The sequence below is a fragment of the Erithacus rubecula genome (assembly GCF_903797595.1).
Source record: "Erithacus rubecula genome assembly, chromosome: 19".
Classification (NCBI taxonomy): Eukaryota; Metazoa; Chordata; class Aves; order Passeriformes; family Muscicapidae; genus Erithacus; species Erithacus rubecula.
Window position 1 is genome coordinate 5,279,836 of NC_136671.1, and position 14,328 is coordinate 5,294,163.

General features: G+C 43.9%; 1 protein-coding gene across 5 annotated transcripts in view; it reads right to left on the bottom strand.

The window, feature by feature from the left end:
• The window catches only part of CLTCL1 (clathrin heavy chain like 1), a 34,428-nt gene extending 31,312 nt beyond the window's left edge, over positions 1-3,116 (bottom strand). For all 5 annotated transcript variants that reach the window (XR_013776428.1, XM_079322706.1, XM_079322705.1 and 2 more), the window contains exon 1: positions 2,932-3,116. Coding sequence is in view for 4 of the 5 variants with exons in the window: in XM_079322706.1 (XP_079178832.1) it covers positions 2,932-2,973 (42 nt within the window). In the remaining variant the exon portion in view is untranslated. The remainder of the gene's footprint in view (positions 1-2,931) is intronic.
• Positions 3,117-14,328: the final 11,212 nt, after the last annotated feature.

A 14,328-nucleotide genomic window follows, 5' to 3' on the forward strand; every position in this document is an offset into this window, starting at 1 on the left:
ACTCGTAGGAACAGAGTTTACAGCTAAAAATAACTGTTCAAATTGCATTAAATGGAACTAAACAAGCAGATTTTGAGTTCCTTCTACCACGTCAAGAACTGGATATATTTTTTTCACTGCAACTATTCTCTATCCTTCAGCTCACACAGGACTTGAACACACAAGCTCTAACAACTTCAAATTCAACATGCCTGTTTCTGGCAGTCACTCCTCCTCGGAGCTACTACAGTCAGAAGGATGATCAACATAAGATAAAATGAGCTACACAAAGAATGTAAACAGTCTGCTTGATCCCTAGCACTCCTCCAATTCTACACGGACCAAGATCACTGTTTCACTTCACACTACCATGTATCTACTTCCAGAAAGAGAGAGTGGGAGAGAAGACTTCAGTATTTAGCACTGCAATTTATGTTTAGCTTCCCTGGAGAGCACTTTCTGCATGGTTCAGTTCTTCTTTTAGTAAAGTACATACAACTACCTCGGGAAGACACTGAACTTAAGGGATATAATGTTTCATCAGCAACAGGCTGGGATTAATTATAGCACTAACCGATATTCTAATCACTTAAAGCTGTATTAATTAAAAAGGCTACAGGTAGAAACAGTACTCATATTGAATTAAGGAACAGAAAGATTTTAGAATTTAGGATCACTGAAGCATACAATTACAAGGAACTGTAACTTTTTTGGCTTTTTCATAAAGCAGCATAGTAGATTTACCATATTAATTTCAAATAAGATGACTTAATCACAGTCAAAAGACAATTATTTGGAAGGAATGTGAGGGAAGAGATTAATCTGATAAGGCTAAATATATGTGACACTGTAGTATTATGAAGAGAAAGCCTAATATTTTCACAGATTCTGTACCAGTCAACAACAAACACCATGTAATATTAATTCATGACTCTTGATTCTAGTTTACAAGATACAATAAGTTAGAGCTGATACAATTGTACTGCAGATACCCAGCCAGAGCAAACACTAAGTTCCTACATTCTTTCTGTTTTGCCTCCTTATTTTTCCCACCATGTAGGGAAAACTGCAGAAGCAGCATGAGGAGGTTACTGCATGCCTACTCTCAGCTACTACTGATCTCAGTCTCTCTTTAGCAGAGTACTGCTTTACTGCACTTAGCCTAGGGGAGAAGCAGGAATGAGTGAATGCTGGAGAAGTTTGCTCCTACATGCTAGCAAGGGACACCCCGGCGTCTTCCCTGCTCCTCCATGCAGCTTTCATGCTGAGGAAAAGTAACTCAAGCACAGATTTAGCCTTTTCAGTAAGATCAAATTGCTTAAGAGGAAAAAATAGACTATGACTTCAGAACAAATCCCAAGAAAAGCAGATGGGCGCCCCCCACCTAAACCTAAGGTAGCACAATGCTGACATGGGCAGTGTTGTGAGATGCACAACACGGGTAATCACAATAAGTCATTTAACATGCAAAGCAACACAGGACACCTCTTGCATATTAAGTGTGATGCCCTCTCATCGTTATTGTAGGGATCAAACACAATCTACAAGATTGGTTATGCTTGCTAGTTTCAAATGGTAAGAACTATATGTTCTCTAGGAAAAGTCTGACATCAAAATCACTTTGATCCCAAGTTTCTTACTGAGACAGCTGTTACACAGCTCCTATGAACCTATCTGAGATTACTATAATCACTGCTATAGTGGACACCGGCAGGGAGGGGGTGGCAGAATTCTTCACCATGTTAAAACACTCCTAACCCACAAAAACTAAGGACACAGGTGTCTACCCTCCCTTGAACAGAGAGATTAGGTATTTCTGTATTTTACTCTAATTACTATTTTTTTTTTTTTTTCAGGCTAGAGCTCCTTTTAGGATCACTGGGACAGTTCCTCCAGGTAAGCAAAAAAAACACTTACCAAAAGGAGCTGGAAGTGGCCATAACCATTTCCCAAGCTGAAATACTCAGCATGGTATGCAGCCCTCACTGGGGTATGATACCCAGTTCACATTTTGAAATGGATGCCTGATTTGACAGAAAGGGGCGGTACAGCGACAGAAGGATGACTTGCCAAGTCCACTTCCTGTTCTCTCATTCATTTAGCAAATTCCTTTAATTCCTGCCTCAAACTGCACGTTCAGAGACTGCTGTTCTCTCACTCCATTTACAACCCTCCCTCACCACCAGGTCACAAGGAAACACATAAACCGGTTTGTCTGTGCTGCATCCATTAGCCATGGAACTTTTCCAATGCTGGCATTATGGTTTTCACAGAATATTAAGAACAGAACCATGTCATTTCGGGGAGGTTTTTTTAATATTGTTATGTTTGGAAGGAGGGACAGCGGCTGTGCAGCTTCCAGATGGTTTCTTGCACCTCAGCTCACCAATTTCCTCACAGCTGCACAAAAAGAGGTTCCCAGGAACCTTCGCGATCCAGAGGCTGACGGTCGTTTAGGTAAAAGAGAAAAGCCACAACCCGCCTGCGAGACTGCGGCGTCCACCCAAACTGAGGCGGGGGAGCGCCCGCGGTGCCCGGGGCGAGCAGCGCGGCTCCGGCGCGGCGCCGCCCCCTCCCTGGAGCGGGAGGTCCCTCAGGCGACGAGTGACTCTGCACAAATCGCGGCCGCTCCGCACGCCGCGGGGACGCAGCTCCGGGGATGGAAGGATGGATGGATGGATGGATAGATGAACAGAAGCAGCAGCTCAGCGTCCGCATCGGGGACGGGCTCGGCCCCGCGCGCCTTCCCGCGGCGCCCAGCGGGACAGCGGCCGCACTCCGGAGGGAACGAAGGAGGGGATGGAGCAGGTCCCCTGGCGCCCTGGCCCCTTCTCCCCGCCCTCAGCGCTCCCCCAGCCCGCCTAGGCCGCGGCCCCCCTCTCCTAGAGACAGGGTGAGGCAGAAGAGGGGGACCCCGACCCCGCGCCTTCTCCGCTGCCCCCCTGCGCTCACCTGGAAGTGCTCCTGGAAGCGAATGGGCAGTATTTGGGCCATGGCTGGGGGCGAGCTGGCAGGGGCGCGGGGCAGGGGCGTGCGGTGAAGCGGGGCAGCCGCCGGTGCTCCCCTCACGGCGGCGGGAGCGGCGCAGGCGCGGAGCCCTCGCTGGGATGGCGCCCGGCGCGCCCGCCGCCCTCCTCGGCCTCAGCGCGGGGCCGCTCACTCGCCGGGATCACTCCGCACCTCATCAGCCTGCCAGGGTCTCCTCAAATAGTCCCTCACTGCCGCGCTTCTTCCTCCGCCCATCGCCGCCGCCTCTCGCCCGCCCTCACCCTCCCGCCTTCCTCTCCACCGCTATCCCTCACTCCCGCTGCGGGCACGGGCTGGGGACGGAGCTGTGAGAAGCGGGTGGTCCCCGCCGTGGCCGCAGCCAGCGGAGAGGGGCGGGAGGGGTTGTCAGAGTGCAGATATCCTTCCGCTACTGCCACACACGCTCATGTGATCCGGCCCCTTCCCCGGCTCCCTGCGGCGCTGCCCCCGGGCCACCCCCACCCCGGCGCCAGGGCCGCTCCTCGCCCACCCCATCCCCGGACCCCGGGGCTTCTCCTGACCCACCCTCACCCCGGGCCCCAGGGCCCCTCCTCACCCACCCCATCCCCGGGCCATAGGGCTGCTCCCGACCCACCCTCACACCAACCCTCGGAGTTTCTCTCTTCCCCACGGCCACGCTCCCCTCAGCGCCCCGGCACTCCCGCCGGAGGTGAGGAGTAAGACGGGGAACGCCCCGGAGCTGCCCGATGGGCGCTGGAAGCCGGGAGCCGCCTGCCTGGCACCTGCCGTCGTTTGGCTGTGCCAAAGTGCGACCCTTCTTCTTCTTGGCACCCCCAGAGGCGCTGGGGTCTGGCTGGGTCACACGGTTCCTCTTGACCCACCGCCCACCGACTTACCCGAGCACCATGTGGGCTTTGCTCCCTGCAGTCGTGCCCCGAGGTAGGTGAGGAGGTTTATACGCAGTTATCAGTTATGAAAATCATCCAACTGTTTTGCTCCTTTCAATTTCTAAATAGAAATAGGGCTCCTTCCTCAATAGTTGTCACTGTGAGTTGGAAGCTATTCAATAACCAAGAAGTGAAGGGTCCAACATGCAAGAGATGCATCAACACCTTTTTTTTTTTTTTACTCACACTCCTAGTCAGCCCATTAGCATTAGATGAGAGAGGTGAAGTTAATGTTAGTGCTATTATACTTTTCCTAAATTACAGGAATCCTTTGAGGTGGAAATGGCTGCAGTGGTGCTAGCTCCAGCAGTTTTATCCAGAGCATTGTTGCTCACATTTTCCCAGAGAGCTCAGCCCTGGGAAACACAAGATTATAGGAGAATCTCTAATACAAAGCTGAACAAAGGACCCCCGAAGACTCAAAACCAGAAGGCAGATTAAAACAATTTCATATACGTTGTAATTTAAAACCTCATTATTTTCACTTAACCTCATTCATTTTTAATACATATAGTTGGGAATTACCAGAACTGGGTTAAGTTTCCAAAGGAATCATAGGCATGGCTTGCTGAGACACCTGGTTTCCTTGTGGCACACGCGGTCCCAGGCTGCAGCCATGGGGATCCCTTGGTCAAGAATGGTCTGCAGTGGGACTGAGGAAACACTGAACGTCCCATTGAACAGGTAGCTAGGAATGAGATGCTGCTAAAGCCCCATCCCTGCAGGAATCTGGGATCTGCAGCCTCCCCCGAGGACTCAGGATTGGAGTTGCTCACTAACGTCTGGTCTCTGAAAAGAATGGAGAAAAACTGGAGGTAAAGTGGAGACAACTTTTCTTTGTGTGGTCCAAAGGGGTTTGAGTAGCATCTGCTCTGTAGATTCGTTAGTTGCAATTTAATTTTGGTGAGTTATGAGTTTCTAAATGAAGGCAAGTCAGCAGTGCTGCAGGGACAGACTACAGTGGGACATCTGGATGTATCTGTCACCAGCCCATTTTGATATAGTGAGCTTGTTCTGTCTCCTTCACATTCACTTTATAAATGCTAATTAATTACGTCTAGAACTCCTATTTTTACTAATTTATATATATTATTAAAAAAGCCTTTCATCACTTATTGTGCAAATTAAGTAGTACCTCTTGAGTAGTGTACATAGTTATAAGAGATATTTTTATATCAATATTTTTAAGAAAATTGTGACAAGTAACAGATTTGTCTCTGAGATATTTTTATTATTAAGAATTACAAATGCACAAAAGTCACTGTGAATTGTGTGCAGTCTTAGTAGTCTGGCTCTAAGCTGCTGCCATGAACTAGAAAGATCACTGGCTAAGAGAACCAAGGCTCTTTTAAAGTATAATTAAAATTAAAGGTCTGTTATATTTCTTCACTCCAATTTTAATAATATAATCCTTCATGCCCACTCCCAGCTGGCCAAATCCTAATTACAACTTTCACATCATTTATGTAGTAAAAAAAGTATCTCACTTTATGTAAAAGTGATTTGCCACACTTCTGTCTGCTGATGTCTTTCTCATTTGTACCTTCTTTGCACTGCTCTGTGTTTAAATATCTGTCCTTTATAAGACCTGGCTTTGCTGGTCCCAAGGGTTGGGTTCTTTGCAAGTGTGATCGGCTCTGAAGAGTGAGCTGAGAGTGTTGGACGTTTTGGCAAAAATCAAAAAAATAGGAAAAGAATTTTGCTATCTTTTCTCCACTGCAGCCTGCTGAGCTTTGGCAGCTAAAGAAACTGACCTCTGTACTGTTAGCTGTGTGCATGGATGTTTTAACTGAGTCTTTTAACCTTGCTTTCTATATTTAGTTTAGGGTCTCTCAGTGAAAATGCATTACTGGCCTTATTTAAGGTATTTTTCCTACAGTCTATATTCTGTTAACAGGGAATGTAAAAGGTCTCTAATGGTTTGCTGTGTCAGTGCCCCTGTGATTAGCTGACTGCTACTCCCCTGCTCCTTTATGCAAGGCAGAGCCACAGCACTCAGCAGCTGAGAAGGGTGTAATCCCTAGCAATCCTTTAACAATGAAAATAGAAAAGCTCCTGGTAAATGTTTCTCTGTTTTTTCCAGAAGTTGCTCTCATCCAAATATTTGGGTTTCTGGCTCATCCTATGGATGGCAGCCTGATGTTCTTTTTCCAGTGTTTGAGAAGAGCTACATTTTTTTCTTGGAGGGGCTGCTATTTACATGGAAAAATGTTGTATGTATGTTCCCAGTCTTCTTCCCACAGAATCAGCCAAGAAACCCTCACTGAAAAAGCAATGTGCATTTCTCTTAAATATTTCTCCCAGGTTCTTGCTCAACAACTCTTGCTCATCCGTTCAAATCACTGGTTAACTACACAAGTGTTCAATTTCCAAATATTTGGTCACTTTCCTGTTTGGATACACGAAGGTAAAAAAAGTCACTGGCACATCTGCCTGTGTGAGAAAGCATCCACTACAGGAGACCTTGAGTGAGGACACCCAAACACTTGGAGTGCTCCTCAAAATGCAGCTCCAAGAAACAAGGAGTCTGTAGGTTGGACTTGCACATCCTTGTGCATGATCACTGCAAACTGCTGGAGAGCTGCTGTGTGTGGCACAGCACTGATTGCAGGATGTTGATCCACATCTGTTCTCAGCTGAATGCTGCTGGCACTGTCACAGCACAGTGTTTTGCCTAACAGATATATGCAAACCTTAGGAATGCTGCATCAGCAGTTGCAGTACAAAGATGTTTTGGTGCAGCAATGACAGAGTATCACAACAACTCCTAAAGTTCTGATTTGGTCTCTCATGGAGAAAATTTGTATTTCATGCATCTCAAGGCTCTCACTGGCTGCCCTGTTTGCTTCAGAATCCAGTTTGAAATTCTACTCCTTGTTTTTCAAACCACACCCTCGCTCCTTGGACTTCTTTCCAGCTTGTCTCCTGGAGACGGCGGAGTCTGCCCCTTTTCTTCCCTCTGTCTCTTCTCTGTCCTTCCAACAAACTCCTCGCTGCTGAGTCAAGAGCTGTCTTCTGCCATTGTCTCCTATCCAGAACTGACTCCTTGTACATGTCCCATCGTCCTTCATTTTACTGCAAATTTCCATTCAAATAATGCTCTTTTTGCCTGGAATTCAATTATCCGTTTCCATCTGTTCTTACTGAGTGCATAACTCTGGCTCATACCAAGCACTCTGAGGCTCTGGATGAGTTTCTTCTGTGGATTTTGTAAGGCATTGTGCAAGCTCCTGAGAACAGCCTGGTAAAAAGTGTAATGTTTTTGAAGAAGTTATTTGAAATGTAAAGATTATATTGTGGAGTTGTTTAATATGTAATTTGTTTGATGTCTAATTAGTTCTTTGACAGGAGAATGGTGTCATACATGCTTAGCATTTCAGGACAGTCCTGTTATGGAGGATTTTACTCTTGACATGTTCTTGATAAAGGTCACTTTATGAATTTAGTTCAGTTGTGTGACGCCCCATCTTGTATTCCCTACACGTGAAAGCTCTGCTGGAGATTATCATCTCCATCTCTCCATCATCTCCATCAGCAGATTCTGATAGAGTTTAATGTCAAAATGAACAGGAGTGTCTAGGGGCAGTAGCAGTGCAGGCTGGAGGTCTCTAGGTTCCCCACAGAGAATGCCATGGTGATGCACAATTTACCTACAATGTGCAAACAATATGCTTCTCATGCCTCCCAGGAGCATTGCCATTCCTGTCCACAAGCAGGACACCAACATCAATGCTCTCTGTGCATTCATAGAGTTTTGTTTGCTCCTCCCTGGACACTGGTGTTCTTCAGGCTTTGCAACACAGGTGCTGAATTCCTTGCATGGCAGTTTCTTAACTGAAATTGCAACTCCTCCAGCCCAGCCTTGTAAAAACAAGGGTGTAGTGGTCAGTGACACACAGCCAGATAAATCTTCAACGTCCTGACAGATGCATAGGAGCTGCATCCTACATCAATGTTTTTAGAAACTGGATTCCTCCAGAGTGTTTTCTCTGGCAGTTCATTCATCAAGTGGGTATAGAGTGAATGTGTTCTCTGAAAATATGAGCAATGACAAGAGATAAGGTAGCCCATATAAATCCAGTGTGCATCTCTTGCTAATTTCACTAGGTTTGGAAGGACAGAAACCAAGCTATGTTTATATATAGACCAAGTAAAATTTTAGCCTAAAGGATCTGATCATTAATTACCATTTAGGAGCAGAACTACTTAGTGTGCATAAACAGGGAATGAGAAAGAGCTGGAAAGGACCTGGAGAGGTCTGCTGGTTATCACTACAGCCAGGCCAATGTTGTCCAATTGCAGATTAACAGGGTGATTTCAGAAATGCTGAATATATTGACTGTTAGGGCTTTTTAGCTATTTCCTTTGAAACAGACCCTCAAGAGGGAAAACCTCAGTGTTCATTTTCTTAACATTATTATATTATCCAGGAAAGAGAATGAAGCCAAGAAAAGCAGAAATTGAGTTACATTTTAGAATATGGTAAACCATAGGGATGGTAAACAGTTTTTTATTTTCTAAAGGGTATTTACAATATATTTCCCATTCTTCTGCTCCTGGAAAGAAGTACTTTCTAAATTCATCATCTATGAATTCCCCCCATCCTCAGAAGGAAGCAAATATTTGAGTTTGCTTTGCTATGTTTGCCTGTTTCCTTTCCCCACCACAGTCAGTTTTGAGACCATTCGCCGAATTCAACAATATGTGATGGAGAGGAATAAGCTCAAAGATGCTAGATTCCAGCAAGTTTTGTGAAAACAGGCAGCCAGGATGGAGAGACTTTTATTTAGAAGGGATGGCTGAAGTGGGAGTTCAGTTTTTATTGGCAAATCTATGAAGCAGTCAATGCAAATCATAAAAAAAAAAATCTTTTACCAAGGTCAGCACCTTCTTGAATTAGTTCAATTGTTCATGAAATATTTTTGTTCCCTTCCCTTATGCCCAAATTCTTGCTTTTATATGAATCTGTACCTTTGTCTGTGTTAGCTTTAAATACAGGTCCAGAAATCATCTCCCAAAAACACCATTATTTTCTGAACTGTGTTCTCCCCTTCAAAAACAGGTTTTTGTTAGACCATGTAATGCTGTTTTATGTAACACAAAGGCCTTGGGTTTTTTTTCCATCAGCTTGTAGTAGGATTTAAGGATGCTGAAGGTCACTCTCATTTTTTTATTCACTCCTGGCTTTCTCTGTCTGGAGTTGTTTGTGGAACAGGTTTTAATGGACATTCCCTGCATTTCTTGCTTCTTAATGACATGTACAACCTGAATGTAATCGACTGGCTTTTCTGGAACTTCAGTCTCAACTAGAATATTCAAGATACAAACATGACACAAAGGTACTTCCTGGAGAGGTTTGACAGTCACACATTTACAACCTTTTAGATCATTGACAATGAGCAAGATGGCTGAGCTGGAAGAAAATGCAGGCAAGCACAGTCTTACAAGCTGAAGTCCACATAATGAAATGTCTACCTAAAAAAACCTGCAGTGCTCAGGGCCTACTAGGTAGAAGCAATACATAAGTGCTTGACAAACCTGTCACTAGAATGAATTTAGATGACACAAGGTGAAGACAGCTGTGCCCCTTTATGCCAGAGTTTTCAGTGTAACTGATGCTGCTTGGGTGAGGAATGTTGAAAAAAGGAAGAAAACCTGTTCAGAGGCCTTAACAAGCACCAGAGGGAATTTACAGTGCTGTCATTTTAGTGTATAATTAATCTTTTTAGAAAGATCTTCCCGAATTTAAAGAGTATTTGGTACTCTCTACTTTTCTAAAGGCCCGAGGGATGCCCTGAAACATAAAAAAATTACATTGCACTTTTGGCAAACTGTGCAGTTCCAGATATGTAGTGTATCCTTAAGCAAACACAAAAAAGGAAAAGGGAAGCATACAAAGTGCTTTTATTTAGCATTTTCTTGTCGTGTTTCTTTGTAGATTTTTGGTCTTTATAATGGAAAAAAATGTGATCTAATAAAATACTAATTTCAAAAAGAATATGTGAAGATTGTTATGGAGTAGCTTTTCTCCTTCTGTCTGCACCAAGCCATTCTGCATCTGGGAAGCAAAGGGTAGAAATCTTTCCACAGTGCCACAATTTTCCCTCTTTCATCGTAGCTCTCCACAAGTCATTTGCTCCAATTCAACCAGAGTCTAGTGCTTAAATTTCTGGATGGAATAAGGCTCCAGCACTCCAAAAGTGAGTCATCTTTATGTATTTCTACCCATTTTATGAAGACTGAAATATGTTAATAATAAGCAGCTCTTCTTTTGTTTCTTTGGTCATGCTGGAAGAAGTAAACTGAAGAATGGAAAGAAACAAGTTTAGTGTTAAGAAATAAGCACTTTCATGGGCCCCAAAGATTTTTAAATATGTGCATATTTTTCTTCTAGCTTAGAATGTGACTGAGCACGTGATGTATTGCCTGATGCAAGAACTATGTTCAGTTAATGCATATTGCCAAGTCTATGTCTGCAAACAGGAGCTTGATTTGCTATATCTGGGCTGTGACTGGTCATACTCCTTCACAAAGGCAGCAAAACAGCAGAATAAACGGTAGAATACAGGGATGTCTTGAGCGTTTTGATCAATTATTCCAAAACAAGGGTAGTCAAATCTAGGCCATAGGATTAAAAGGCAGCCCGAATCCACTCTCATTGGTGATACAATAATTTTGGAATGGTCTGTCCTTTTCCAGTCCACCCACTCTTGTCAAAAAATGATGCAGTTGGATTTGCAGTGATGCCAAGATCAGGGTAAGCTGTGGGCATGGTCTAAGTTAGGGAGGGCTTCCTGATGCATTCACTGGTGTGTTACCTCCTCAGCTGCTGGTTTACAAAACAGCAAGACAGCATCTATTGCACTGCTAATCTCAGATATCACTTCCTCTGCCATCTCCATTCATAGTTACATATGACATGCAGAATTATTTTCAGCTCTACTCGGCTTTCATGTAATCCAGCTTTGCAATTCCCCCCCTGGACTCTGCAAATAAAACAGCAGGAAGAAGCCACTTTTTGTCCCTTTGTGCCAGGAGGACATGACAAACATCAGCGTGGATGTGTTCCTGAAAACCAAACTGCTTTCTGTAAGTCTGCTCACAGACTTCATAGTCCATCTGTTTTCTGTAAAATGCAGTTATTTACAGCAAAGTTCACAATACAGTAGCTTGTGTTTATGTTGCTATTTCTGATGAGGCTCAATATTGTCCATTTTTCATTATATCTCAATGCTGCCCTTAATTGCCTCTTTCCAGCAATTTTACATATTATCCCTCCCGGCTGTTCACACACAGACTTCCCCTTACTTGGCAATCTTCCAGTCATTCCCTACTACACAAGTACTGAAACAGCAGAGCAGTTGATGAGAGTTAAAATAAAACTACATTATGTTGTACTACATGGCCTAGAGATGAGTGAGCAGTTGGACAACAGAGCATCCAAGATGCATTAGAAGTTCTCCTCCTTCTCTTGACTGTTCATTTTATACAAAAAAAAGGTGGTAGAGGCTTAACAAATGTATCTTGAAATGTTATCTAATGCCTTTATTTATCTCTACTCCAGGGCAGAGTATGTTGGAATTATGGATTCTCTCAAATAACAAACAAATTGCTCTCACAGGAATCAACTCCACAACTCTGACACTTGAGACGTGGGGAATCAGAGACATTCCCTGAAGATCCACTGGGGTCATTAACACAGCCAGGCTGACTCAGCAGTACATCTACATGTGCCCAACTGCAAAGATACAAGGAAGCTTAATGGTTTTAATGTGGTACTCAGCATAAACACACACCTATTTCCTAAATAAGTACATTCCTAATTTAAGGAATCCAGTGTCTTGCTGTTTAATGCACCCAGACCCCACTGCTCTGTCATTGCCAGTAGCTGCTGGTGTCCAGTAACTCATGGAAACCAGCAATGTGGGGCTGTGTCCCACAGAAGAGCTGCTTTGGTTTCCTCTTCATCCTACCTCACTTGGGCACAGAAGAAGCCCTCGGGCTCCTGGCAGGCTGCCAGTGTAAACCCAGCACAGCTGGCTTGAGTGGAGAGTAAGGCCTCAATATTGCATTTCAAACACTGATTAGTAAAGCAGGTGATTGAAAACAAATAAAAAGGTGTTTGTTTAGCTTATGGAAATTGTGGAAAAGAAAACAGCTCCAGAAATCCAAAGCTGGAAATGCTACAGCAGTCAGGTACATCAGATTCCTCTGAATGAGCTTCCCTCCCTCCACCTTCAGATGCAAGGATTAAGCTCAAACAAGCACCTGACAAGCAGCTGAAATTCATCTCAACAGAAAGCCATTCAAAAGGGTCAAGAGCAAGGATTCATGCAGCAAAGTAAATACCTGGAGATGGAAAAATCTCCAGCTTTCCTCCTACATGTTTTGGAATTATTGTGCCAGGAAATTATTAAATCATACAAGTTTCAGTAATGAATGTATTGCTTGGATGGCATGGGAAATTGCTTAGGGATATAACTAAGGAAAATAACTTTCCAAAGTCAGTGATGAAAGAGCACCATATGTCATAGGTGGAGACTGTGTGAATTGAAAGGATGTAAGAGCAAGGAAGAAATTGGAAAAAACATTGGAAATGTTCAGTGATAACTGATTCAATAAATTGTCTAAATGTAGGGAGAGATTAGAAGTCAGGAATAAAGACATCAGACTTTACCCAGTTTACAAAATACATAATGTCAGTAGAAAAATTTTTGGAGCAAAATTAAAGGAAGACAAATTGTGTAATCCTTCCCAACAGCCCTAACATGTTAGATCTGAAATGTTGAACTCTTTTGGGCAGTGGTTTCCACTCTAGGGCTGTCAGCACCTAACATACCCATTCCTAACTCTCACCTTTCTACACTGGAGGGTTAATATCCACAAGGTAAGTGGCACATGTGCATGGGCTTGGTGGCACTCTCCATACTCCTGCTGCCCTTGCTGACCCTGGCAGGCTGTGAGACACCCCAGGCCTGGCCAAAGGTTTGTTCAAGTGACAGAATTTCAGCAGCTCTTCAGAATGATGGCCTGGGGTAGAGCTCAGCACTGGCCAGTGACTGCTGTCCATTAACACAGAGAGCAGATTTACAGTTAATGTGGAGGAAAAAGGAGTCATCTTGCAAGGAGATGCCAAGGAGGCCCACTGTTTTTCACAAAATAGCCACAGCTGGAGCTGGAAGCATTTTCTAGAAGGTTCTGCCAAGCAACAGCAAAGTCACAGTCCATCTCGATTTTTTTATAGTGGAGGCAGGGCTGCACAGTCACTATACTTAGTAAACTGTGCCTGGCATTCAGGGATCTTCCTGATGTGGCAGCCTGTTTATTCTGGGGGCACCTCCCTGCTTGCTTTCAACTAAACCCTACCCATCCTTCAGTTCTAACCCCAGTGGGATTGTGCTTCATATTTTCCCAGTTTGGGAATTTGTAATAAATTTGCTTGGAAGCAAACGAACCAACCAACCTACCACAAAGAAACTAAAATTGTAGAACTCCCTCTTAAAGCCAAACCTCTTTCCAGAAGCAGGGAGAGGGGCAGGCAGAACTATGGGGTCCTTCATTCCAGCAGCCCCTGCTCTGCCTGGTGTTATGTACTTGCATGAGCATCCTTTAGCTCCCCTTCCTCACTCATCCCCAGGGGCAGGGACTGCACTGTGAGCAAGGAAGTCCTTGAGAAAACACAAAGGGTTGAAATGTCTGACCAGCCATAAACAAACAGCTATGTGAGAAATACCCTTAAGACTCTGGAACTGATTCTCATGCCAGCAGAGCAAGCAAACTATTAATATTCCTAGCAGAGATCCAGAATCCACTGCACTGCTCCATTCTCTATCATCTCCTACTGTGCTCTTTGTACTAGTTTGATTTTTCTATATGCAACAATTAAGTGAAGAGATGGAAGCACTCTCAATTCCCATTTGTTGAAGAACTCTCAGCAAAAAGACAGCAAATCAAAGTTATCTGAATTTTAAAAAATAAAAATCTCTCAGTCTCTCTATTAACTTCCCCATTTCCAGAGCTTTTGTAATAAATACCACTTCTGAATCTCTACTTTACATTATCAAACAAAATTAAATTCTACAGCAAAAATAATTCAAAAGCCAAGTTCCTCCTTTCACATACATATAAGAACCTACCTGAAGGTCAAGATATTCGCATGTTTTCTACCATCACCAAATTCGGGACCACACAAATACCAGAAGGAAGTTTTCAAAGAGGTTTGTATTTTTTTGCCTTACTCGTGTTTCACTTGCCCCTGTTCATGCACATATCTAGTTATTGATATTCCTGATAACACCAAACACTATGGCAAGGCTACTTTTTAAGCAACATCTGGAATTATCACCACAAATAAATTATTTTGCAAAAATAAGTGCTGTTTTTCATTTCTCTCTCAGGATCTAAGAAAATCTAC